Source organism: Pleuronectes platessa, chromosome 22 (assembly GCF_947347685.1).
Source record: "Pleuronectes platessa chromosome 22, fPlePla1.1, whole genome shotgun sequence".
Lineage (NCBI taxonomy): Eukaryota > Metazoa > Chordata > Actinopteri > Pleuronectiformes > Pleuronectidae > Pleuronectes > Pleuronectes platessa.
The window spans coordinates 14,559,109-14,586,191 of NC_070647.1; the positions used below are offsets into that span (position 1 = coordinate 14,559,109).

General features: G+C 45.5%; 1 protein-coding gene across 1 annotated transcript in view; it reads left to right on the plus strand.

The window, feature by feature from the left end:
• snd1 (staphylococcal nuclease and tudor domain containing 1) overlaps positions 1-27,083 on the plus strand; it is a 166,735-nt gene that overhangs the window by 134,665 nt on the left and 4,987 nt on the right. The window contains exons 19-22 of the mRNA XM_053414676.1: positions 8,346-8,469; positions 10,779-10,848; positions 13,028-13,141; positions 16,855-17,058. Of these exons, the coding sequence (XP_053270651.1) occupies positions 8,346-8,469; positions 10,779-10,848; positions 13,028-13,141; positions 16,855-17,058 (512 nt within the window). The remainder of the gene's footprint in view (positions 1-8,345; positions 8,470-10,778; positions 10,849-13,027; positions 13,142-16,854; positions 17,059-27,083) is intronic.

Sequence of the window (27,083 nt, forward strand, 5' to 3'; positions counted from 1 at the left end):
CTTGAGTACCACTGATGCTGAGGGTTAAACCAACATGAGAACTGCTGAAGTACTCCATATTGATCAGGGTGAGTGGCCCCTTTAATTTAATGTCATGTCAAGGCAGCCGAGCAATGATTACTTTTTTACCACAGAGCTCAATAACAAAACAAGGGTTCACATTTAGAACTGGTTTTCACAAGGCTTCCTGCTTTACCATCTTATTTCTGTCCCCCATTTTCAGTGAGAAATCTTTCGGTGGCGCTTTGGGCTTCAAGCCAAAGTAGTTGAGATGATTGACTCCTACACCAGTCGTTCTTCTTTTAAAAAAGTTTTTCTTGTGAATCGTGCAAGTTCTTCATTTAGCTAATTAAAACAATGAAGAACTAATTGTACAGAGAAGCAGAGAGTTTCTAGAGAAACGACATAGGAAAAATCCAACATAGTGCGAAATGTGACAATTGAATTAACGATTTTGTTGAATAGTTTAATAGCCTCCTCAACTTATCGGGATTTAATTGCTGCACTGTTCTCCTGATACGGATGCAATTATGTTCAGGCTAAAGCAGAAAGTTTTAATTTCAGATTCCGCCTACATAAAGTGTGTTGCTGTCTAAACAGTCAGAAGTCTCACAATGCCTGAAAGAAAGAAGTTATTGTTTCTGTGAAATCTCTCTTCCCCCCCCACGTCGAGGACCATGTATCTTTGTTCCGCTGCCTTTTGTGTCATGTTTAATTCAGCTGAAGTGAGTGCGAGGCCTTGTTGTGTTGCCATTCGACCTCATACCTGCAGTGAACAAAGTAACCAAGCAGGTGAATGAAAGTTGCAGCAGCTGAGGCGGCTGTTTTTTTATTAAATGTTTTACTCTACTTCTTGCCACTGCAGCAGATGCAATATTTAGAGGTCAGAACCTGCCCGGATGAAGCCCTCCCCCCCCCCATCCCCAAACATTCATAATTAAATGAGATGCGCAACTTAGCTTCTGAAAGGTCAGCTCACCTGTCGGTTTGAGTCGCGCTGCTTTTGCTCTTCAGGTGGAAAAATAAGCGTCTTCGTGCTCGTTCTCCACCATCTCACCGATGTCAGCTCCTGGCTCTATTACCGGAGAGCCGAATGGCTGAGTGACACTTTTCACAGCGGTGAGCCACTTACAGGCCCAAAATTGGCCAGGACCACCCCCACACCCATTTCCCACCCGGGTCCAATTCCCCCCTGCTCCTCTTCTCTAAACACAGGGCCATCTTATGAGTATATTTGGACTCCTCACAATCAAAACGGGGCATTAGCTGCAGTCAATGAGCTCGACAGGTGGCAGAGAGAGGAGTAGGAAAAAAGAAGCCAGCCGCAGATGCTCCCTCTGTTCAGATATTTCACTGATGACTTTTCCAATTACAGAAACAGTAATTTGCCGTAAAAGGCTCCAGACTGCCGGGAAGGGTAGAATGGAACAGGATAATTGGTGGTGGGGGGGGGGGGGGGGGGGCTTCAGCACATGAGATATAATCCATATCACTCTCCAGTGGGAGTGGAGCAGCATTAGTCAAGCAGGGGGATCATTTGTTTTTATAGCGGCCTCCCTCAACGCTCTGCAGATGCTGACACCACTTTAAACATCGCTCAGGAAGGGGAGTAAATGGCCTCTCTCTCTCTCTCTGGTCGTAGCTCCCTCCTTGTCACACTGTGTCTTCAGTAAGTGTACAAACAATCCCCGGGTGAGCGCCGCTTCTTTGTTGACCAACCGCTGGGGGCATTAGACTCTTGACAGCTGTATGTGTTTCGGTCCTCCCCGACCAGAACACGCACCGTGCTGAGCCGGTGGATTTTTGTTGTTTTGTCGGTTGCGGCCTTTTACCTTTTTGAAGTGTTGCTCGCACGTCCCGACTCCCGGCTTCTCCTCCACCCGCGAGGATAGAGCCCGTCCAGAGCTCATGCATATTTAACACTCCAAACTAACAGGTGAGCTAAAGCACAAAGCTCTGCACGGCGACTGTGGAGCCCTCGGACGATCTGCACAGTGTTTGAGCTGTTGGCCTCAAAGTGAAGGTTCTGCTGTATTTTTCTCAGGCTACATCTCGACTAATGCATCACTGTTCCTGTCAACACGACTCTGGAGCTTTCAGGCTCCCAAAGTGGAGAAGCTTGGAAACACTGCTGGCCCCCAGTCGAGTTTGAAACCTCTGACACTGCGTTGTCGTATGGACACACACAAACAAAGACGTCGCCTACATTTGCTTCAGAGAATCACACGCCCAGTATATGTGAATGGTTCCCTGATGTATACATTTTCAGGCATGTTAACATGGACACAGGCTATTCCTCGTAATAGTTTTAGATTCAGTTTGACTTTGGTTCACTCCTCTGGATTCGCTCTCCCTTCATCTCCATTCTTGAATTCTAGTGGATTTACAGCCAGGTTTACGTTTCTGGATCGTCTCCAGCTGCTTGTGTCCCCAGCAGGTGTCCTTTTCATGGATGCTCTCCGCTTTGTCTCCTAATTCCTTCATTCTTATAAGCCAGGAAATTAGAACACTCTCATAAGCAGCCATTGCTCCTCTTGGCCTCTGCCACATTGTGATTATTTACCTTTATGTGGTTTAATAGCTCTTAATAATATTCAGTACGGACTGTGAGGGTACATTTTGTCCCCCTCCCCCTTGTCTTGATTCTACTGTTTACCACAGTATCATCAAATATGATCATAACCAACCTGTAAAGCTGTATTCACTCCTTTTCTCTATTGGTTCCTTGTTTTTAAGCCTTATCGTTCCCTCACTCTGCACTGGGCTTTCACAATGTAATTATATATGATTTACAAACAGCTGTGGCCGTAATGGCGTATGAACAGATTACGGAACAAGGGAGAAGAAAGACAAGAGAAATACGGAGATGAGGACGAGAGAGAAACCGGCCAGAATCAGACGCACTGAGTGGTTTTAGATTTTTTTCTTTCTTTTTTCTTTTGGCTCTGCCCGCAACACAAAATGAGCTCTCACGCTCGACAGGGCTCAGCCCTTCCACATGCAGATAGTTAGTTGTCTTTTAGCCAACATTAAATGGGAATCTGCCTCTGTAATGCAGTGTGTCCTGGCTGCGTTTCGCCTCCTAATGTGACTGCTGCTCACATTCACTCTGAATTTCCCTGGGCTGCTGCACATGCATAAGAGTTTGCTCAATTGACCCCCACAGGGCCTGGATTTTCTCTCGCTGCATGTAAAACCCATTTCAGTTTCCCTCCACGCTGATTGCCGTCAGAGCCGTTCCTTTTATTGTGGTCATTTGTGTCCCTTTCCCTGTGCGTACTTGCTCTTCCTGTAAATCTATGTGTTGTGATAAGCGCATTTACACTATATTACGTCTCTGTGTGATATTGCCAAAATCTCATACCCAGATATTGTTATTTGTTATTCATACGTTCTCTCGACTGTGTGAATCGGGGGCCATTGCTTTGCAGATGTAAAATGCGATGGCAGCTGTTCCCTCCTTTCCATTTTCATGGGTTCTTCTCGCCATATGTTTCATCTGTGGTTTGTTTTACGCACTCGACTATAACCTCATCCACAGACTCTGGTTCAGACAAAGGTGGTAAAATAGGTTTATTGTGTGGAATTTGGAAAGCCTGGTCTTCTGGTTTGTTTCAGACTTTATCATAAACAAAACATGTCCGTGTGACAGAAGGTCATTCAGATACACCCGCCTTATTTTTATTTTAGATGGTCAAAGACAATTTCCTGTTTGGAATCATCCCATTCTTCGTTCTCCACCATTGATGAATAGAAATGTTATCGAAAGACGTTCTGATGGTTGAATGATGCTGTGGTGAATTAACTGCATGACCCTGAGTTGTCCTTGAATATTTCTACAACACACATCCCTTAGCAAAGATTCTTAGTTCAGCTTCCTTGCGAACAAACCAAAAAGGCTTGAGGTACAATAGAGACATCTCAGAATTCAATCCTTAGAGGGAGCAGATAACAAGTCTGGATCACTCGAAGTCTTCTCGAGATCACTCTCTTCCCGGGAAAGGGAATTGTCTCAAGATGCATCTTATCCCAGGGACAGGGACAGGATGGCAACTCCTAACACGAACCATAATCTCAAACATTCTTGCAGAGGGCTCACGACATCACTTGGGTCAGGCTCAGTACGCGTCTCACACAGTATTAAAAGATGTAATAGTCTCAAATTCCCCGACAGCCATGTTTGCGTTGTCTTTTCCTGCCTGAATCTGTCCCCGAATGGAAGAACACAAAGTGCCGTCCAAAAGATGAAGAATATCACTGTAAAGACTGAGAGAATGTGAAATGACAGATGTCGCTGCATCGCACGGAGCTACACCGCACAGATAATGGAATAGCACTCACGCACGCAGAAGGATGATGTGTTCCTGATAAATTCATAACGTCAAACTCCAGTTTGTCCCGCTCAGCAAATCAGAACTCCAAATCCCAGCAGAGAATAATGACAATGGATGAAGCCCACTATGCCCACTAAATCAAACACGCACATTGTAAAAATGCTGCATCCACAGATTGATTTGTTCAGTACACTCTCTTTTCTTTTTTCTTATTTCACAGAAGCTCGAGTTGACATCACTCTGTGCAGAGGCTCCGGTTTGTTTTCAAGAGTGCAACTGGCCCTGACTTGGAACTAATTCAAGTGAATCTATGGGTCACAGCTTGTTAAGATTGCTGATCCATAACACTGCACTGTCCCTGCCCTTTGACTTCATAACTCAACCAGAGCCTATACAGTCCAGAAGCTATAGGGAATAGTTATAGTAGCACATACAGTGGATTATTTAGTACACTGCTCATCATAGCTTCTCTTAAGATGTCGCAGTTTGGATGTGACGGTATGTTTCTTTAGCTGGTCTCCATAAAGATCCATCCATTCATGCATATACTCTGCACGCGTGTATAATGGGGGAACGGAATAATAACCATGTTTAATCTCCAACTAAATAATAAACCCGGGAAAACCCACACAGAAAACCTAACGCAGGACTTAAACTAGGAACCTTCTTTACCAGACAACAGTGATAACCGCTCCCCCCCCCCCCCTTACCACCTCTACATAAAGAAGCTCAACTTACATCCATCAATCCTGTATAGTGCAGTGATCAATGTCTTCTACCGGGAGGAACATAACGCAGCAAATCGGAGGTGCTTGGGAAACAAATTGTACAATATGTGCGAGAAGCAGTTTAATCACTGATATGAAATGTGAACAGAAAACACAGAGGTTGACTTGAATGGCGTCTGTGGCTCTCTCGGGATGATTGAGAGTGATGCATGTGAGCAGCACGAGCAATAACGGGACCTTCCGGAAAAGAAAAAAAAAAAGCCTGATTTGTATTTACGGCGGCACGGTGGGTGTAATTCAAAGCCAGCGAGCGTGATGGTGACGAGGCGCATTTAGGCGACCCATCTGATCTGACAGCGAGGAATTGGCTGTCACACGTATGACACACGGAGACACGGCAGTCATATCATCTCACCATCAGCGAATCAGGACACTGCTAAGGATGTGGCATGTGAGAATCCCCCCCCCCCCCCCCCCCTCCCCCTCCATTTTAATGTATCGCCCAGCTGCATCTACATACCATCACTCAGGCCGGCTTTTACCATTTCCATGAATAACGCATTGTTAATTAGGCCCCACTAAGAGGCTCCATCCATTAGTTAGAGTATTAGTATTCGAGTATATACTGTATATAGCAGGTAGAAACCCTTTAAAGGGTCGCGTGCCATTTATTTTGGTTCTGGACCCCCAGCGGAACATGGGAAGAGATATAAATATACGTGTTGTGTAAATGTACACGCATAAATATACACTGCTGCACTTGAAGAGGGAAGACACACACTAACCTTTTTTAATTAGATTAATAAATGAAGGAAGTGGCCGGCTGCAACCCAGACGCCTTCCCAGTGAGTCTGCACCACGCCGCCATGGCAAAGCTGGGGCGCCATGATGTCACCACACCACCTCTGACTGTGTGTGTTTGTGAGATGCAGGCAATTCATCCAGCAATGTTTTTCCCAAAACTGCTTTCTCTACAAAATGCTGAGGATGTGTCTGTTTGGTGCGTGTGTGTGTGTTTTTACTTCTATTCCCCACACTGCATTCATCAGCAGTTGGTGAAGCAGTAGGTGGCCAATGAGGTGTTTGGACACCCTCCCCCCCCTGACCCCCTCCACAATCAAACTGAGCTCCCAGTTTTTACCTCCACACCTCTTTTTTTTTTGCCCCTCTTAGTTTGACATCACGCTAATGAAGATTTCCCACACACGGCTGGTTGGCAGCTGCCTGGCTGTCTCAGCACAGAGAACCCTGGGAAAACAAGCTCATTATTTATATATCTGTGTATTATATTTACCAGCATAAATAATATAAGGTCTTAATAAAGACTCATAGCAGCAGTGCAGGGGTAAGATGTGTGTGTGTGTGTGTGTGTGTGTGCTGCCTTCCCTCAAGCTGTTTCACAGAAACGTGTATAGTAAGCAGAAGTCGCTTCACACACAGACTGTATCCTTGTGCACCTGAAATCAACAGAATGTGTTCACCTGAGCTGTTATAAAAGTCTACATCAGTAAAGAGCCTTTTTCTTCTATCTTGTTTTAAGATTTCTTTAAAAATTCTGAAAAATGTCCTGATAACTGGCGACTGGGCAGAGCAGCAGGAGTTAGGACATTCATGACGTAGATTCTGTTTTGGAAAACACAGTTTTTCATTTCACCACACGCCCTTGAATCTCGTTGTCTTTTCAAGTTTAAGCTTTTTTCTTCATGAGATATTTGTATTTATGCAGATTAAAATAGTCTAACTTCAGAATTTAGAGCAGCTTTAGGGATCTGAAGAGATTTGATAGAATATATTCTGCAGTGTGAGAGGACACAGCGTTGTCCTAATGTTTGCACATGTTCAAATTTCATTTTTCAAGCTTTTGAAACCAACTCACTTATTTCATTTATTTATTATTAAACCTTTTTTATTATTACCCATGTAAGATCTTTTACAAAGGAGAACAGTATCGGGAGGATCTTGGGCTTCATGCCTGCAAACACCCTTAACAGCTAAATCGATGTAAAGTGGCTTGAAATGTTCAGCCATTGAATTTCATCTGGGCCATTTTACTAAATCAGCTGCTTTGATTGATCGTTCACACACACACACGCAGAGAGCACAAACAAATCGACTGTATATGTTGCACAAACAGCAGCAGGTGAGTCTCAGAGATGCATATACATAGTAGCGCTCGCAATCAGCTTCCCAATTGCAGTTGATGGGTGTCAATTAAGCCTCCATTTACCACAGTCATTGAAACCGCGCAGCCCTCGCTCACTATCTGCTTTTTCCTTCTGCAACTATATCGACAGCCGCAATCTCCTGAATCCACCGTAATCGGTCTGCCCCTCGTGATGTAATGGTTTGATGGGCCATAAAGGCCCCTCGGGAGAGCAGGCTTGCTTTACTCAAATCTGTATTTCTCCAACAGGGTCAAACCAGCTTTAACTACGCGGTGGTGATGTGCCAAGAGTCACAAAAACCACCGATAATTTTTCTTCTGGGTATTTCTGCCTTCTTTTTTGGTTCTAAAGGGCAGTTGAGGTTAACGTGGGTTTGGAGCAGACACCATGTGGCATAACAATGGAGGTGTAGCGTTTAAGATTTAAGCGACAGTGTCTTTTCTCCACATCCAAACATAAATCTTTTTTTAATAAATGTTACTTTTCAGTTTGAATGAAAAGCTTTGTAATCCAACCGAGATGAATTGGTATTTGTTGTGCTTGTCCCTATGAGTTAAGGGAGTGATGCAGTTTAACTTCAGCATCTTGTATCAAACTAAAGCTGCATCGTGCAATAAAGTAATAAATCTAATTTTTCTTAATAACAAAAGAGAAGCGATTACGAGAAGATTTAGTTACAAGCGGCTCAGACGACCTACAGAAACATCCTCAGGTTGTGTGTGTCTGTGTGTGTACGTGTGTGTGTGCACAAAAAGCTCTGCGAGGTATCATCCGACTTTATTTCTCTTGTGCTGATGAATTTATTCAGGTCTGCCGAGGTTGGATACAATGGTTTTCATTTTCCGCTGTTGCTCCAGGATCTGCTCTCTGTCAATCACTCAGTCAGGCCAACATGCAAACCAAATGAAAACCGCCTGCACCTCCGTCGCCGAGAGAATTTAATGAAATCTGCGACGCAATATTTCCGACGTCCTCTCTGTGGGGAGTTGGAAAACATGTTTTAAATTAGATTAAATAGTAATAAAGGCAAAGCAGCAGACGTATCCGTGTCAAGGTGTGTGGGGGGGGGTGTCTCTGTGTCACAGTCGTCACTCATGCTGTCGCTGTGTCTGTTTCAGGAGCCCAGTTGGAAAGTCTGATGGAGACCATGAGGGCAGAGATCGCCGCCCAGCCTCCAGTGGAAGGATCCTACGCCCCGCGCCGAGGGGACCACTGCATAGCCAAGTTCGCTGATGGTGAATGGTGAGCAACCACTGTGATACTCAAACCCATCAACGACCCACACTGACACTAAAACGAGTACATTATCCATTCTATATAGACCTAACTGATCTGTCCTGGTGGGTCAGAGGTGAAGGATCCACCTTAAATACTCTTTAATGTCAATTTACAATGAATTATGAAGGGCTCTAACTCTGAATCGACTTTGTACCATGTTTTCCTATAAATCAGTGTTTCAGTAAATACCCTGAATTCAAGTATCATTAACACTGGACAGAAACAAACTATCAGAGCTTCCTTACCTGCAAATCTTACCTAAAAAACTTCCGACTCTAACTTAAGTAAGTTATTTAAAACAGTTTGTCGAGCGACATCCTGCACGTTTGTTATGTTGTCTTCTCTCCGTCGTCACGATCACATGACACTTCCCTTTTTACCTTGTTTCTGTTTAAGCCTGTGATGTGTTAACTGCAGACACCCTCAGGGTGTAATTAGCTCACTGCCACCGCTCTGGCCCTGTAGAATCAGCAGCCGCTTGACAGTAACACACACACGCACACACACACACACACACACACACACACACACACACACACACACACACACCTCTTCATCTTGTCTCTGCACCGGATGCTGGAGGTTTACAGATGGTCATGGGGACAGATAGAAGTCACAGTGATCGAGGGAGGGAGGGAGGGAGTCAGGAAGGTGACGCCGAAAAAAGATCACAAAAGTGATGATGAAAAAAGAAAGTTCCCTGAAGCAGGTGTTCTTCTCTCTTCCCTCTCTCTTCCCTCTCTCTTCCTCTCCGGGGTATTGGGGGCCAAGCGAAAGTTATTCTCTCGCTCCAGCCTCCACAACAGGTTGGGAAAACCCATCACTCCCTTTAACCTGTTGTTTGTAAAGACAGAACAATAATCCTGCACCCTCTGGCAAATGTCTGACATTTTTGTCTTTTAAAAAAAAAAAAAAACCCAGCTCCATATGATTCAGCGAGCTAATTAAGTTCATGTTCACATTGTGTCCACATCTTTGTATTTTCGTGACGCATGTGGAATGTCGGCTTGTTTCATTAGGGGGCTAATTAGAAATCCGTTGCCTTTCAAGGCCTTTCAGAACACCGCGGAGTCAGAGTGAATCGAGAGGAGGAGGAAACTGTGTTCATCAGTCACTCTCTCCCTCTCTCACTCCCCCCCCCCCCCCCCCCCCCCCCCGCATCTGAAGCTCGTCTTCCCGTTTATCGTCTTTAATTTTCTTCTGTTTTCTCTCGTCGCCCGTGTGGCTCTTCTCTCCCGCTGTCCTTGCGTCGCTGCCAGTTTGTCTTTGTCACTTTCTCGTGTGTGTGTGTGTGTGTGTGTGTGTGTGTCGTGATTGAGAGTGAGACGAGTGGCGGTCAGATGAGGAGACTGAGGAAGACATTCTCTTCTGCAGCTCCTGTGTGAATTCATTACGAGGATTCAGCTCCGATCACAGACTGTGTGTAAAGACAGTCGACATGACGGCTCTCCCAAAAAAAAAACAGTGAAGCCCAAACATCTTGATTGCCCTCCTGGGAGCTGGCTGTGGTACAGATCACACGTCCTGCCAGCTCCATGTTAGTGGATGGGACGTGGGCCAAATGAAACACACGCTAGTTCTTATCACACTGATTTGTGTATTCCGTGTAAGTTTGGTTTTTAATTGGTTATTTGAGGCTATAAAATGCATTGAAACTTCAGGAGTGAAAACTAAGTTTGACTCGCAATCAGTCGAAAGTTGGTTTTGACAAAGATAGCGTGTTTGTAACCATCTTTATATACAGTCTAAACTTCAGAAGCGTACTTTTGCTTTTCCTTAATTTGGTCAATAATGTGTTTGTCAATAGAATCAACTTCATTGTCAATCAAACGTCTCAGAGGATCAAACACACCAAAGTGCTCTTATCATCTTATCATTAACACTAATGCTCTAATGTTATTTTTCTACAAGACAAAAATAGCCTTAACTTTCTGTCCTTTATTGCAAAGAGGCCTCTGTGCAATTTCACAGCCTGTCCTGATAACCTGATGTCCTGATAGAGCCCCCCCCTCGTCCACCCGGTGCCCCCCCCCCCCCTTCACTCCCCCGGCCCCTTCATCCTCGCCTGCTCCTCTCCTCCGATCACAACAGACAGATCCTCCAACACCTTCCCCCCAGGGAAATAAGCATGGAATCATTTACTCATCTCCTTTTCCTCTTGTGCCCTCTGTCTTCATCTCTTGCTCCCCTCCACTCCACTCCACTCTACTCCCTCTCTCTCTCTCTCTCCCTGTCTTCCTCTCCCCCTTTCAATTATTCTATTGCCTCTGCAGGTACAGAGCCCGGGTGGAGAAAGTTGAGTCGCCGGCGAAGGTGCACGTCTTCTACATCGACTACGGCAACGTGAGTAACCCTGTGACCCAATATTTGACCGTGTGACAAATCCACCGGATGTTGCACGATCATCGTTAAAGCAAACAAAACAGTCGAATCGGGCGATGCTCAAAACCCCCAGCTGGAGGGAACCGAGCTTCTGAAAGGGGATTTCTTTTTCCTTTTTACTTGCATCCACCCAGACACCAGTTGTTTGCGCAGCCTTAATGTTCACAGCAGCCTTAATGTAGCCTTCAGCGGGAGTTTTCAGGACAAATAAGACGCAGGCGTGTTTGTTTCCCTTTGTTTACGACTGAAGCAAATGGTACAACTGAGTATATCATTTTTATGTCTTTTTGTACCGGTGACAAAAGCAGAACCCCCCCCCCCCCCCCCTTCCATCTCAGTCTCTTTTTTATTTTTTTCCTCATCCTCTGATGATGAAGGCACTCTCTCGATCCTCATGTGAGTGCGTTATTGTCTGCGTCCCTGTGCCCCACGTGCGCACACATGCTTGCATCACCAAGTGGCTCATGCAGCCAACCCCTGGCCCGCGGGAGATTTCCCATAATGCAGTGGAGCGGCACAGTGTGTGACTGACCTCGGAGTGGGGGACAGCTCGAGGTTTGGCTGGCAGACGCGATGCATCCTGGCATGTTGCTGAAAGTGTGATTCTCCGAGGCCAACCTGGCGCACACACGCACACACACACACAGACACACACACACAGGCTGCTATCCACCTCGGCCTCTGTAGTTTTGTGTCTTCTTGGATTGAGTCATTCTGGCCTTGATTTCATGCTGCTGTGTCAGGAGCTATTAGTCACAGGTACAGCTCCATACCTGAATTATTATATGATCATTAGCAAACACAGCAGAGCACTTTTGCCTTTCATTTTTAAAGGCCACATTTACAGTGCTGTCAAACTCTAATATGGCGTCAATAAATCTTAACCTTCTAATCCATAATAAATGTTGAGGGTATTCTCTGTCTAGACTGTACAGTCCAATGAACACATTAACCTAAGATATGGGGGTCATTAAATTAACTCCCCATTTCTAAGGGCTATATTTGTCTGACTTTCCACCAGCGTGTTCTCCCTGTGGTGATCAGCGATTGACCATTACTCACTCCGGCTTATTCCTGTCGGGACACATTAGCTTTAACGCATCAATTAGTGTGTTTCATTTACTGAAATTTCCGTTTTTGTTTAGATTCTGAACTTGGGGTCAGAATCAGGGTCATTTCAAATAGTTGACGATAAAAAGCTTTTCAGCAAAAACACACAGATGCAGTGACAACGTTGCACATGACAGGTTGGAAATGCAATCTAACATATTAATGTTATTATTAGACATTCATAAAAACCTTACACAGTTGGGATATAAAGTCCCTTCAGCGATGATTCTATTCAAATACACATAGCGACAGTGGGAAGTAGTGTTGCCTTTGGCGAGTCTGGTGGCGTTTAACCCGACGTCTATTGTCATCTTTACTCATTCTTCACCTTTTGCTTGTCGCTGAGCTCCAGAGCAGATGGCTCAGAGAGAGCGGTCCCAGCGCTGCTGTAGAAACAGCTGTGAAATGAGCGGTAAGGTGAAATATACAAGCATGCAGCCCGAAAGCTACATCTACCAAACCGGTATCTCTCCTTCCTTCACATTGGGGAAGTAAACGTGTGAGGGAGCAGGAGGAGTTCCAGGCGGAGTCTATTGAGTTGTGTTTTTGAAAATGTTCTTCACTTCGAGATGGATTTGATTTAAGAGACAAAAATGTCATCACAAGCTTCCAAAGAGCTTGTTGCATTTTTCTGTTTCATGTTTCTGTATCATTATGAACATGACCGAGCTTTTCTCCTGCAACTTGTGTTGCTGTAGTTGAAGCATGAGATGGAAGTCAGTCGTGTTTGCTTTGAAGCCGTCTTCATCTCAAACAAATACACAAATTACTGTCGAGCTTTTCCGCTTCACGCTCTCGAAAGCCTCGCCCTCCAAAGTCTGATCATTTTACAGAGAGTAAATATTTCAAACCATGAACAGAGACTTTAGGAGCTTTAGCACCAGCGGTATTTGCACATAGTATTACAGCCGTAGTCAAAACAAATGTCAGTGTGTCTGTTTGATTGCAGAGATCAACATCGTGCAGGCTGCCTTGAAAGCTGTTCTATATTGGGTCTGATTTCTGTCCTCTCCTCCTCCTCCTCCCTCAGAGAGAAGTGGTGTCGTCCACCCGTCTAGCTGTCCTGCCCCCCGCCTTCAGCACCAGGACCCTGCCAGCACAGGCCACCGAGTATGGCTTCGCCTTCATCCAGGTCCCACAGGACGTAAGTGCACAGACGCTCACACACGCATATCTCTTAATATGTGTCGCCGCTGAAAAGCCTCATAATTAACTTCCAGATATATCAACTTCCTCTGTCTCATTCTCTGCCAGCTTTTTGAAAGTCGACTTTCCTGGCAAGACATAAAAACAGTTCTGAGTTTCACTTATCGCACGAGGTGATGAGTTTGCGACCGACAGAAAAGGGTCGAGTTTTTTTTTTTTTCATTCCCAGCTATAGTGCTCATCCATAATGTATGTGGTACAAAGCCGACAGGGCCTTGAACATGAACCCATTGATTTACTCCAGAATAATGGAGATGGTATCAGAGACGCTTTAACTTTATATCTGTATTGATTCGATATTTCTGCAGCAAACCAAGAGTCCCAAAGTTACTGTAGATAGATCCAGAGTTTCCAGGTTCTTGCTGGGTTTGTGCTCAAATGTCCGTCTGATAGTTGAGAAGCAGTTATATCGTTTTTTTGGCTCTTTTTTTTTTTCTGCAGCCGAATCTTCTTGTTTACATCAGCGTGTGTTTACCTAACCCCCGGTGTGTGTTTGTCTCCGCCTGCGTTTTGAGTGGGTCAGGGGGGTCAACTCATTGGAAGCATCCTGAGCCGGCAGCTTCCAGAATATTTGGTGCAGATACAAACATGTTTTTTTGCCAGAATAACCACTGGGTGGTTTGGTAGTTTTAAGGAAATGTGTTGCACTTTGCATGTTCCTATAAAATGTCCCTAGAATTAATTAACTACAGTTAAAATAAGGATTTTTGCAGTGATTAGCAGCACACAGAGGCCAGTTTATTAGGTACACCTAGCTCATGCATTTAGATTGTGCAGTCATTTACGGTCAAGTTGCTAATGTGACTTAATTCAGAGGCTGTAATGTGTTTTGCTGTTGATGTTAAGTCTTATTTTCGTCTCGTCTCTCGTGAAATGTTTAAAGCCCCCGCTTCCCCTATTGGGCTGTTTTTATTTAGCTTCAAAGTGTTACTAGGACAACTGTCATGGGACTACCTGCGTCATAACTACATATGCTTAATGTTTTTTTTAAAGCAACAATGCTTATTTTTACTGATTCTTTTTTTTTTTTTTATAGAAAGCTTCTCTCAGTTCAGTGGCTTGGTAGAAGCTGTGTGCGTGTTAGTGTGTGTGTGTCTGTACACACACTTGTAATCCCTGTGTGCATGCTATCACCTGTCTCATGAGTCAGTGTCTCCTAAAGGAAGTGGCCCATCTGTTGGTCCAACCCGGGGGACAGAGGCATCACCTACACTTTACAGCCCACACACACACACACACACACACACACACACCTCTCCCTCTCACTCTTCCTCTGTCACTCTGAATCTGTCTCACCCTTTTCCTCTTCTTTTTGTTTCCTCCTGGTTTTGCTGTCATGTGTTTGTCGTCTGTTCTGTCTGGACAGTTCCACCGTGTCATTCACATCGACTCCACGCTGCCCGACTTGCACTGCACCTTCGCTGCCGCACACAGGACAGGTTGTTGTGTCTCTGTCGCTCAAGCTGCCAGGCGATGCCCAGCACATATGTCTGTGTCGACTATGAAGTCGCACAGCTTCACAGTCGAGTCTTTAAAGCCTTCTTTTTCGAAGCAACAACATAAATCTGCTGCTTTCTAGTGCAGTTTCATAAGATGCCTCAGAAAGAGACATTTGTCGGTTGTTTTGTAGGAAAACAAAACTGAAATGTGAACTTGTAACTTAGAAATAACACGTTCTCTGTAGCTTGGGCTATGTCATCTCTCTGTAGCAACACACACCAGCACATTTCAAGTCCAGTTTCTTGGATGTTGTGAACTCCTGTGAAGCCGCCTCCTCTCCTGACACCCGGACACTTCAAGGATGCCTCGTCAGCTAATTAAAGAAAGTAGTTAATGTCTGGAGAGCACTTGTAAAAAAGACAAACAACAGAGTAAATCCCTAAAAATGCCAAATAAAAAAAAAGTCCAACCACAAATGATTTGAGGTTTCCACAAGGTTACACAACTTTCCCTACAATTTATATTTGTGTGTTTTCAACACTTATAACTCGCTGGCATCAACATTTTGTCTTTAAGGGCTGTGTATTGATCCCTCTGTACCGGCTCCCTCACACTCGTCTTCACATGTCCATACACACTCTCTTGTAATCTGGGTGTCCTTTATACATTTCTTAAGCGGGAGCTCTGTGTGATGGGGAAAGTGAAAGATGGATGCGTTGGCTTTTGAAAAGGTTCTTTAGAAAAAATCTTTTTATATTCCTCTAAGAAGGAATCAAAGTATACATGGCAATAAAGTTTCATTACTGAAGCTTGGGTTTAAATGGGCTCAGGTGTTGAATGTAAAAATAAAAAATCATGCCACAGTAAGTAAAGTGGAAATATCTCAGCCTGCTGTAAATGCGTCAAAAGGTTTTAACTGGGATTGTTCTGCACATAAGGTCGACAAGACGGGGGTCACTGGAAGGCTCTCATTAATTTTGTATAACACCCCCCCCCCGCCAGTGTTGAAGCATCCTTGTTCTGTAATACTCTTCCTGCGTTTGTCTCTCTCCTCCGGTGTTGGCGGTCTCTCTCTTTCTATCTTTCTATCTCTCTCTCTCTTTCTCTTTCTATCTTTCTATCTCTCTCTCTCCCTCTCTCTCTCTCTGTCACACACTGACTCGGCCTCGCTCTCTCTCGCCCTGAGCTCCCCTGCAGCGCGGGTGACAAGCTGACCAGGGGGAGAGCGGGGACAAAAACAAAGACCCTTCGTTTTTTTGGTGCCTTGAACAAGCTTCCCTGCCCACACATGCTCTCACACACACACACACACACACACACACACACACACACTAACACACACATACCCAAGGGCGGCTAGCTCGAAGGGGGTTGCCATGGAGACAAGACCAGGGCAAGAAAGAAGGGAAGCAAAGAGATGGATGGTGCAGAGGAGGGATGTATGAAGGCCAGGGACCCATTTTTTGTTTTTGTTTTTAAGTGTCTTCCTGTCTTTGAAGACGCAGCTCCCTTTGTTATCGGTTTTTTTTCTTCTTGTTTCTGCCTCGATCGCCCGAGGATGTGAGGTCAGGTTTGGTTTCCATCTCCCCCCCCGGCACACGCGTTCAATCAAAAGCTGGCCTTTCACATTCAAGCGGGTGAGGAATAAGAGACATGACTAACTGAAGAATGAGAGGAAACGAGAAGAAAGGGAGATGATGAGGAGGAGGAGGAGGTGGAGGGCAGGTGAGATTCAGGCCATTAGAAACTTCAGCCCAGCTTGAATCTCTTCTCTCTTGAACCGGCGGAGGAGGTAATTTCCACAGATTACAGTGATCAGGAAGTAGTTGCCGATCGGTGAATCACTCATTTGATTGCGACCACGTTATAACGCAAATTGAGCCCCTACCACTTTAGTCCCACTTTCTTCCCCCCCCCCGAAATCTCATCCGAACATGTTCATGCCTATGTGGCTTTTTACATCAGCCTCTGCATTGCGTGTCTTTGTGTGCGTTTGCCCATCAGGAGCCATCAGCGATAACACACTAATTATCCCTTTCACCTCTTTTTCCTCACTTTCCCTCCCTTCTCCATCTATTCCATTATCTCCTCACCCTTTTCTTCCCCCTCTGCTGATCACACCATCTATTAATGCCCCATTTCCTCTCCTCCTCTTCCTTCCTAATCCCCGCTCCTTATCAACGTCTCTTTCTCTCCGTGTCTCTCTTCCAGGACGACGCCCGTGCGGACGTGGTGGACTGCGTGGTGCGGGACATCCAGAACAGCCAGTGCCTGTTGAACGTGGAGTACTCGGGGGCCACCTGCCCACAGGCCACGATACAGTTCGGGGACACCAAGAACGACGTCGGCCTCGGGCTGGTCAAAGAGGGATACGTCATGGTGGACGTCCGCAAGGAGAAGTACCTGCAGAAAATTGTAAGTGAAAACTGACGTGATTGGTCAAATTATTCTGGCCCAGTCTGCTCTGATTGGCTAGCTGGTCCGGTCTGTTGTGATTGGTCGGAGCGGCCGGACTAGCTGCTAGGTGTGCATTATGCAAATGTGCGTGTTTGTAATGTCCCTTGACTGAATTGACTGAGTTCAATTCGATTAAATTGTGTTGTGTTTTGCACCACATGCATCATCTCCAGGCACTTTGCATTGTGATGTCGAGATCTTACAACGTTACAGAGAAACACAACAGGTCCCACAACGAGAAAGCTCTTGGCGACTGTGGAGAGAAAAAACTCACTACATTTTCCAATTAACATGTTTTGGATTGATTAGCGACACTCAGTTGCAAGTTTATTAGATAAACCAAGTGAATGCATTTAATGAGGGGGGTCGTCTATGATCAAGTTGTTGTCTGATGTACTGACGAGGCGTTCAGGAGCTTCTGTGTTTCCTGTGGGAGAGAGGACCTCCCGTTACTTTAGGCTTTTTAACTTTTCAGATTATTACAAACTACATATGACAAAAAACATATGAAAAACATCTAATGTCATTTTTGAGGGGGAGGTCCAACTGTGAAAGTTTGGATTTATTTATTATCATTTCCGTCAATTTCTGTGTATTTAAGATTGATTTCCGAGCCCTTTACTCTGACGGCTCTGTCTTTTAAATCATTTCAAACTCCTCACTTCCTCCTGCTTGCTTGTTCCTCTGCGGCTCACAGTGATATGGATAAGTGTTAGTGCTGCTGTGGTTCGATCTGTGTAGCACGGAGCAGGCCTCCCCCCTTTTATTTGATGTAACAAGGTCCATTTGCCGCCTGTGGCTTTCTGACACTCCAATAATTACCACATCTCTGTGCTCGCATACCACTGCCTCCTCGTTTCCAGCTCTGTGTCCAAATCCATACGTGCAAACTTGTATCAGTACGTGTTGTCTTGTGATCACTGCGCCTTTGTCGATCTACAGAACGAGAAAATACACAATTTACACAACAATATTGCTCCAAAATGGCGGCCATTTTGTCAAACCATTTGCTGTCCCCTCATTATGCTAATTTGCGCAGCCGACTCAAAGCCACTCTGTACGTGATGGATAAAGAAAAATGGAGGATGTTTGTTCCCCCTGCAATTACTGCTGCTGCAAATCCCTAATATTAGTCACTCTGCTGTTGGCTTAAAAATCCATAAGCACAAAAGGGATGGAGATATATGTCCGCCAGAGTGTAATTATTTACAACCAACCAAAAGGCATATTTATATAAATTAGACGCTGTCGCACATTTGTAAACGCTATTTATCCACTCGCGTACGGACGTGTAAGTAACTCGTTTTTGTGCCGAAGCGATTAAAGCACTCCGGGCCCAGTCCGTCAATAGAGCTCTGTGATCACATCGTTGTGAGAGTGTTTTGACCTCTGACCTCTTAAGAGAAGCCAGAGATCGTAATGCAGTCTCTGGGTAATGGACCCTATAGACAAAGACAGTGATTAAAACCTCCCAGCCATACGACTAATAGGCTTATAGACGGCATAGATTTAAGGTTTTGTTGGATCAAATGGATTCTCGTTAGTATTCAGCCGCATCTTTTCCAGTGTTGTGCTTCGTCCTCGCCGGCTGCAGACGTGTTGCCAATGCATCTACACGAGCGTGCTGAGGGAAGTTCCACGGTTATCTTCTTGTTGATTCCATCCGTCAAGTCCGATCCTGAGATCTTCCATGTTCCCAGCTTGGTAAAAGCGAGCTGGAGTCTTATTAGTCGGCTTTTCCAACCATGAAGTGGAAGAAATATGCTTCTGATCCATAGAATATTTGGACCTGCCTGAAAGACCTGTGTAGAGAGGCTGAAAGGCCCAGTTTGATGTTATTGGTGCTGAGGGATATAACAGTGTCATATCTTTAAATATGAAACCAGATAATGATTTTGTTGATCATAATCGTTATGTTGCCGAACTTCATTCGATCTTTCCTGAACTTAAATTTGTTAGAGCTGAAACAGAAGTTTCATTATGGACTCAATTTTGAGGTTTGAACACTTGATTGACAGGAAATGAATCAACTATTATGGCATTTTCAAAATCCTTCTTTGGATTTACGGCTTTCAAATTTGAGGATTTGCTGCTTATCTTTTTCGAGCACATTTAATATCTTTTGGATTTGAACTCAACAACACAAGATATTTTGAAACCGCACATTTGACTCTTGACATTTGAGGAGAAAAACACAGAGTTTGCAGATGAAGTTAATGAAATTCACTGTGAAAGTTTTTTCTTTACCAAAACTGATGCCATTGCTTACCACATTCACTCTCATGGATGGATTTAGTTTAATCTTTTAATTTGCTGTATGGCTGCCTTTTGTTCCAGTTCCCTCCCGGAGTTGACCTCGAGTCTTTTGTTTGCAAGGTGCATTTCTGACTCAAATATTTATGAGCAGCACTGCAGCTGCTGCCAGTGCGACAACAGAAAACATCATCTTGCCGAGGCAATGAAGCCAAAAACTGCTCAAAGATACAACCTTTCGTTGACCCCTGGATCTGTGCCCCTGCTCCTTTTCATCTTATGGAAAGTTTGCCTTGAGCTTATTCGCAGTGGGGGATCCAACCTTGAGTTCCTCTGCTCCTCCTTCCTCTCTTTTTCACTCATCCAGACTATCGGCTTCTCCGAGAAGTGACTTTTGTCCTTCCTGTCTGCTCCATTTTGGCTCCATTCTTTATTCATTATCCATTCCAGGGGATTGGAACATGGTCATTGTAATCTGTAGTGCTAAGCATTGCATAACAGATGGGCTGTAATGTTCACTGGCTCTTGAGTGACTATCAATAGTCAGTCATAAGTGCACTGAAGGTTAACACCAGTCTTTGAGAGTGGCATTGTCCCAGAAGAGGCAGAGCACAGAGGGATATTATCCATTTGGGGCTTTTATTTATTTTCTTCCCGAGTGCATTTCAGCCTTAAACCCTTCACCGGCTGATGCCCACTCTGCACACCATATGGAGTACATAGCTATTGTTGCAGCCATCCATCAGTATCATGGCAAAGGAAGAGGATTCATGGTGAAAGTGTAGGCGAAAAGATGATCGTGCACCAGCTGCCGGCCTCTCGTTGAGGGGAAGCGGGGTATTGAAGGGAAGGCAGGCAGGTGGGTGGACAAACACTCATCTAAATGATGATTGATAGACTGTACTTAGTGAGGGGAGACTGACAGTGACCTAGAGGTGTGGACGGACAGTAAAGCACCAGATTAAAGTACAACAGGGAGGATGTCCTGTGGTATGGAAATGACCCGTAACATCACAGATGAAAATCAGAGCTCCCATAAGCACTCGGTCGTCAAGTTTTTAAGGAACACCGGACCAAAACTAGTGCCGCCATTCCGAGGTTAATGGAGGTTTAAATTCAACGTGGAGGACTAGTGCCCGTTGTGAGTCCACCTGTGTGGAGTGGGCTGTTCGTTTGGCCCGCGGTGACGCTGGTTGCTGCTTTTCTTTCTGAAACCGTAAAAGTGACCTGCGGGAGTTTAGCCGCGGACAAATAAAGAGCGGCTGTGTGACTCAGTCCACGGAACCCCGAAGCTGCAGCTGCTGCACAAAGAGCCGTTCACCTGCTTAGTCAAAGTTCAGTGGAGCTCCACTCAGTAAAATAGAACCTCGAACCGGAGAAGCAGCTGTCTCTGCCGCTTTCCCTCAACGCCACCACCGTCGACTCCCGGCTGGTTGCATTTGTATTCATTGCTTATGAATATTTAACATATCATGTCTCCTACACTGACTTCTCTGGGCCTTTAACAAGTCACATGCCAAGTGTGAAGCCGGTAAAATGAACGTTTCTCGAGATACGTGACCCCCCCCCCCCCACACCGACAGAAATTTGTGGAATTATTAGAACAATGTGGTTTGTAACAGTTGCACTTTGTATAATGCGATAATGCTGCAGCCGTCCAAATGACCACACACTTAATACCCACAACACGCCGATACCGTCTGGCAGACAGATCTAATGTCATAATACGAGGTTTAATCCGTCATACATCTGTCATGTCATGTGCAGACCTTCTGCGTGTGTTGTTTATGAGCCTTTGGTATTTAGATTATCATCTGTGAGTGATATCTGTGCTTTATCACCAGATCAGGACTGGAAACAGAAGCGGGGGGGCTTTATATACAGTAGTTACAGTATTTCAGCCTTTGTGAGCTTGTAACTGTGTCACTTTGGTTTCAGTTATAGCCTGAGCCTTTCTTTGTTTTTGTTTTTTACTGCAGACCATATTTTCTTCCTCATAAGTCTCACCCGCATCACGTTACTCATCCGTGTTGGTCTGGTCTTCCTCCTTATTTGTCAATGCACAAATTTTTTATACCTGGATACAGATCTCGAGAACGGTTCTGTTTCTGTGGAAAATAGATTCTAGGCCTCACAGTCCCCTTACATGAATCCAGCTTCAACACATGTCAGAAACTTGTAGACATCAGTCCAGTAAATACGCCTTTTTAAAATCAGAATCCATGAATTGTTCTCTGACGTTTGCCAAACACAAACAATCTTTTTCGTTTTCTAACACCACGCGAAGAGAGATCTCATCCCTCGCTCCGACCTGAGTCTCTCCCGCTGACTTCATGCCTTCCCCCCCGGCACAGTCCGTGTACCAAGCCATCCCGAAATTGTCCTGGCACCGTCAACCTCCAGCCACTGCTCGGATGGCAGGTTGCCACGTTGGCACACACACACACACACACACACACACACACACACACACACACACACACACACACACACACACACACGCTCACTAACGTATTTCCTCCTCATTCCTCATTTCTCTTAACGTCTCTCTCCGCTCATTGTTCAGGACCTGATTTCTCCCGTATTTCCTTCTCCCCTCTTCACCGCTTTGTCGACATCACTCACTCTCTCCCTCCCATCGCCACTTAAAACTCCACTGCTCTACTCTTCATCACTTATTTCTTGTTTACACGCTCCTTTTCTCTCCATTCCTCTCCTCCGCCTTCTCCGTATCACTCCCTCACTTCTTGCTGCTCACGCTCCCTCGCACCCCGTGTTCTTTTTTTAACCTTTGCGATCCGAACTTAGCCCGAGCATTTTATTTTACCAGCTCTGCCAGAGGAGGCTTGTTTGGACTTCTGCATTCGCTCATTTGCATTTTGTTGTTTCAGTCAAATTATTTGTATCTTGCATCAGCCGACTCTGCCCCGTTGAACCCAAACTGTGCTGACGGCGATGCTTCTCTTTTAAGATTATAAGTGATGGAAAACAGTGGAGCTGTCGGATAATGTTTGAGGGAGATCAAGATGGAGAAACACGATATTTACTGACGGCCTGTTAGTCAGTTCTTTTAAGGAACACAGACGCTCATCCTTGGACTGATCTGTTTGTGTCGACCAGGTAGAGACACGACGACGTCATGACCGATTCCAGCTCAGACAGGCCACTGGGCGCTAACTGTCTCCCCCAGTCACCCTAAAGTTCATTAGTGTCACAAGCTTAAATCTCCGGTTTGCTAATTACAAATCAATTACAAACACAGAAGTGTCTGTCAGTCCCTTGCAAGCACAGTTATTATCAATCGCCACCAGCGATGGCTGCATCGACCTCGGCCTCGTTTCCAGTATGATCCCCACTGAAGGGATTACGATATAGAAACCATGTTCACACCTTCGCCAAATGTTTGTGAAGTGACTCGTAAGATCTTTATTAAAATGTGACCGTGTGCTGAAGGCAGAGTTTAGCATCGTGGAATCTTTGATTATCCACCAGGCCCCTCGAGAAATAATCCTTTATTTCCCCCCCCTCTCTGTCTGTGATGCAGCTGGATTCCCACTGAGGCCTTGTTTTCATGTATGACGGCAGTGGTCCAGTTTTAAGTTGCTTCAAGGAGCCTTTAAGTGGTGGCTCGCATGCGGTTGAGTTTTTTTTTTTTAATTCATGCATTTCATTTCACAGCAACTGCTTCATGGGTAATCTGGTTTTCTTACAGCTTGTTCTAGGAGTCCCTGGTGTGGTTAATAGTGCAGCAGTTGTATTATACAGTGATTGTGTTAATGGGGGTGGGAATCGTAGATGAAGATGAAACGTTGTGTTAAGGAGGTGTGGGCACACCTACAGCTGCATATGGCTGAAATCCATACAGGAAGTCAGGAAGGACGCTCACATACACAGGATCTCTCCAGGGAAACGCTGATCCATTTATCAAAGTACAATTGTGCTGTTTGGGCCACACACACACATACACACACAAACACACTTAGTGCGGGCGCTGTAGTAAGGTGGCTCATGTAATGTAACCACCCTGTTGGAGGAGACTGTTTGGACACTGATGATGTGCCTCATGGGATTGTGCCGTGTCTACACAGCGGGTTCACTCTCCACAAAATGAGGCCTTGTGGGTAAACAGTGTTTCATGTAGTAGCACGGCTGTTGTTGCTTATGGGCTGTCCCCAGGCAGAGGGGACGGACATGGTACATGTTATACTTTTAACCCAGGTGGGAAATGAAGAGAAGGTGAGACACAAAACAACAACACAACACAAAGACGACAACTGATGGAGAACAGACAAATAAATGTCCGGTGGCGCTGTGTCCGAGTTTGCCCCAAATGGCTCCTGCCACGGTGGATCAGGTTTCCATCATGCCCCCCCCCCCCAGCAGAAAAAATTGTCAGCGTGTCATCTATAAATGGCTTTTAGCCGTATCCGGATAACCAACTGACTGACTTTCAGGTCGCTGCCCTCCGTGTTCAACCCCAGCGCCCATGCGTCACAGCCCATCAAAGATCCAACCCCCCCCCCCCCACAAAACAAGGGCACATAAACAGACACACACACACTCACTCACTCACTCACACTGAGCTTCATGGGTATGTGAGAGCATGACCGCTCCTCACCAATGGCTCAATACCTAATTTACAAGTAGAGTTAGAGATGGGACCTTTTAATGGACATTTTCTGCTTCCCTGTTATTGACCCACACACACACACACACACAGACACACAAACACACACACACACAGTAACTTGCGCAGGCGGTTGCCTCCCCTGCTGCCACCGCTCTAAGGGCCCTTTTGACATGTCCTAGCTGACACGCGCCACTTCCCAAACGCAATTCCATCTTCTGCAGCTGAACACACACACAAACACACACACACACAATATATCCCCCCCCCCCCACACACACACACACACATGCCGGCGGGGTGCACAGAGGACAGGCAGCAGGGGAGTGCAGGCACCAGGTTGTTCAAACCTTGATTATTTGGAGTTGTGTGACCTCGTGGGAGCAGAAGAGTAAGAGGAGCAAACTCTTTACTAAGCCTCTGATAAGTTGTGCGTGTGCGGCTTGTTTGTGCGATACATTAGTGTTTACGTAAGAATTGTCTTCTCTGCGCTCTCCCCTGGGATCGAACTGGAGAATGTTCTCTGTCGTATCCTTCATGTCCTTGTGTTGGTTGTGTGTGTTTGTGTGCACATGTTTTACTTGTGTGTGTGCGTGAGTGAGTCCTCCTTAACTCCATGAACCCACGCTGGTGGGCTTGTCAGGCCACGTTCCCACCAGAGCGCCTGATCTCCTCCGACAGTCATGCTGGGGGGGGCAGCGTGCATCAGGGCGTACTCCCGGTTTACCTCAGACAGGGACAACGACACTCATTCACTTGATGTACATGAAAAGACCCCTAGTTTATTATTTCATGAGGGCGTTCTCAGAGAAACATAAGAAGCATCATAACTGAATAAGTGGATATTTTGCTGCAGTTTACAGTAAACACAGTTCTCATGCAAATCAGAGGCTCATGATGAGTCCGTCTCTTTAATTTAACACTAGAAATTGATATTCATTACTTTTGAATTCATATTTCACCCTCTTTTATGCAAAGCTTTTATGTAAAAGTTCAGCTTTTCTTTTTTTGTGGCCATATAAATAAGCAAATGCAGAAAAACGACGTCCGTCTTTTTATCGAGCGTTGACTCAAACACTTCCCGTGTCCCTCAGACACACTGAAGACGCTTTGAGGATTCACTGAAGAGACTTTTCTCAAACTGTCCTCCTCTCTGCTTACCGTGCACTATTCATGCACGTGTGTCTTCAATGAGAGAAGTTTCTTTGGACAGAAATTCACAGCTCAGACAACTACACTCAGTCCAAACTGGTTTGATTAACAGACATGAGAGACTTTTTGTTCCAGCAGACCCTCAAGAGGCAGATCTTTCTGCTTTAGGTGGAGTCAGGAGGAGGCGGAGTTTGCAGGTGGAGGGAGAAAAGAAACCAGAGGTGATGAGGATGAAGGGAGCGGTGTGGAGAAACAAAGGACAAGTGTTAGGAGGGAGATAGTGGCACTTTGTTTTCAGTGGGAGTTTGATTGCTGGTGTCTGGGAGGATGTGTGCGTCTGATGGTCACTGCTGTTAATGAGAGAAGCTCAACATGCGTGGAGGACAAGCCTCATTGTTCCCTTTCTGCTCGAGTGGCTTTACGTCGCCTGACATCTCGTCTCCGCGTCGAGGACCAAGAGAGTGAACATGCCCCGGCGCTCAAACTTCGATTAGTCACTTGCTTTCTGCACTCCATCCAAAATCTGGTTTTCACTCTGCGTTCTCATGCTCCGTGAAATAAAAAATAAAAAAGTCTCGGCTCACCTACGCACCAGAAGCACACAACCTGTCAGAGAGCTGCGGCGTTAGCGCTCGCTCAGATCCATCACTTTCACACCGTGCTAACCACAACGCCACCTGGGCACGGCTCGCCAGCCAGCCAAGGCACATACATGCTCTCTCTCTCGCTCTCGCTCTCTCTCTCCCAGGCAGACGGATTTGCTCCTTGGCAGACACGTCGCCCGCTGCCAAAACGCCAGACACACACCACCTGTCGTTCAGCTCACGGAAAACATCACTTGGACCAAAGTCTCCGGCCAAGTCTTCCCCCAGAAACTTACCTGCATAAATTAGGATGGACTCCGACACCAGTTGTACATAATCCTTCTCTTAAACCTGCACCGAGCATCAGATGATCCTTTTCTCGTCTCAGAACGCTGTTAGAAATCCACTCCAATGTAAACTCTTGGTGTGAAATTATAATAAACTGACTTCTGTGATCAGTTCTCATTTCACCTTTGCAGAAACTGAGCAGAGTTAAAGTGATGTTGAGAATGAATCATACATTCAGGGACTACACACAAACACACACTGAGAGCGGCCTCTTTAGCCAAACAGCATCTTCTCTGTTGGTGCCAGTGTCCGTGGCCCCTGCTCACCAAACATGGCATCTGCCTGACATATGGGAGCTGGGTGGGGTCATCCAGACGAGCACGCCGTCACCCGCCGCCTTCTGCCGCCCTCGACCCTCCAGCTTTCTTCTCCTTATCCCCTCAGTCGTTCATCGGCTTCTCTTCCGTTACCTTCCTCCCTCTCTCTCCTTCTCCCCTCGAACTTTTACAGCTTTAAGCTTCGTCCTTCTAGGCCCTCGGATATAATACTGTTTTTTTTTTTTTTGCATTCAGTAATGATGATTTTAGGCCTTAAAAATATTTCAAGTACTTTTAAATATTGTGGATTTTTTGGATGTATGCCTAGTTTATAATATCTACGTTTCTTGAGATACAGATATTTGCACACATTGATAAAACTAGAAACAAGACCCGATATTCCTTCATATCAGTCGTACATGAGTGATGCAATATTTTAGGGTCTGAAAAATGTCTTAAATAGTCTCAAATGGAACTTAAAAACCTAAAGAGACAACACACTCGCTCTCACTTGACGCTCCTCGTCATCTCGACTCCAGTCGTGCTTCTGTTTGAGTCGTAAATGAGTCATTATGCCGCCCTGCTGGAGCCAATAGAAAAGCCCTGAATGGAAATATCCGGCACCAGGATACGTGGAGCTGATCAGAATAATGTAGAGGCTGCCATCGCCTGCGTTCTGATTGGCTGTTGTTTCTCCGAGCTGAAGTGAGCAGAACAGTGAAAGACGAGGGCGAGCCAGGAAAGCCCCCCCCCCCCCCGCGC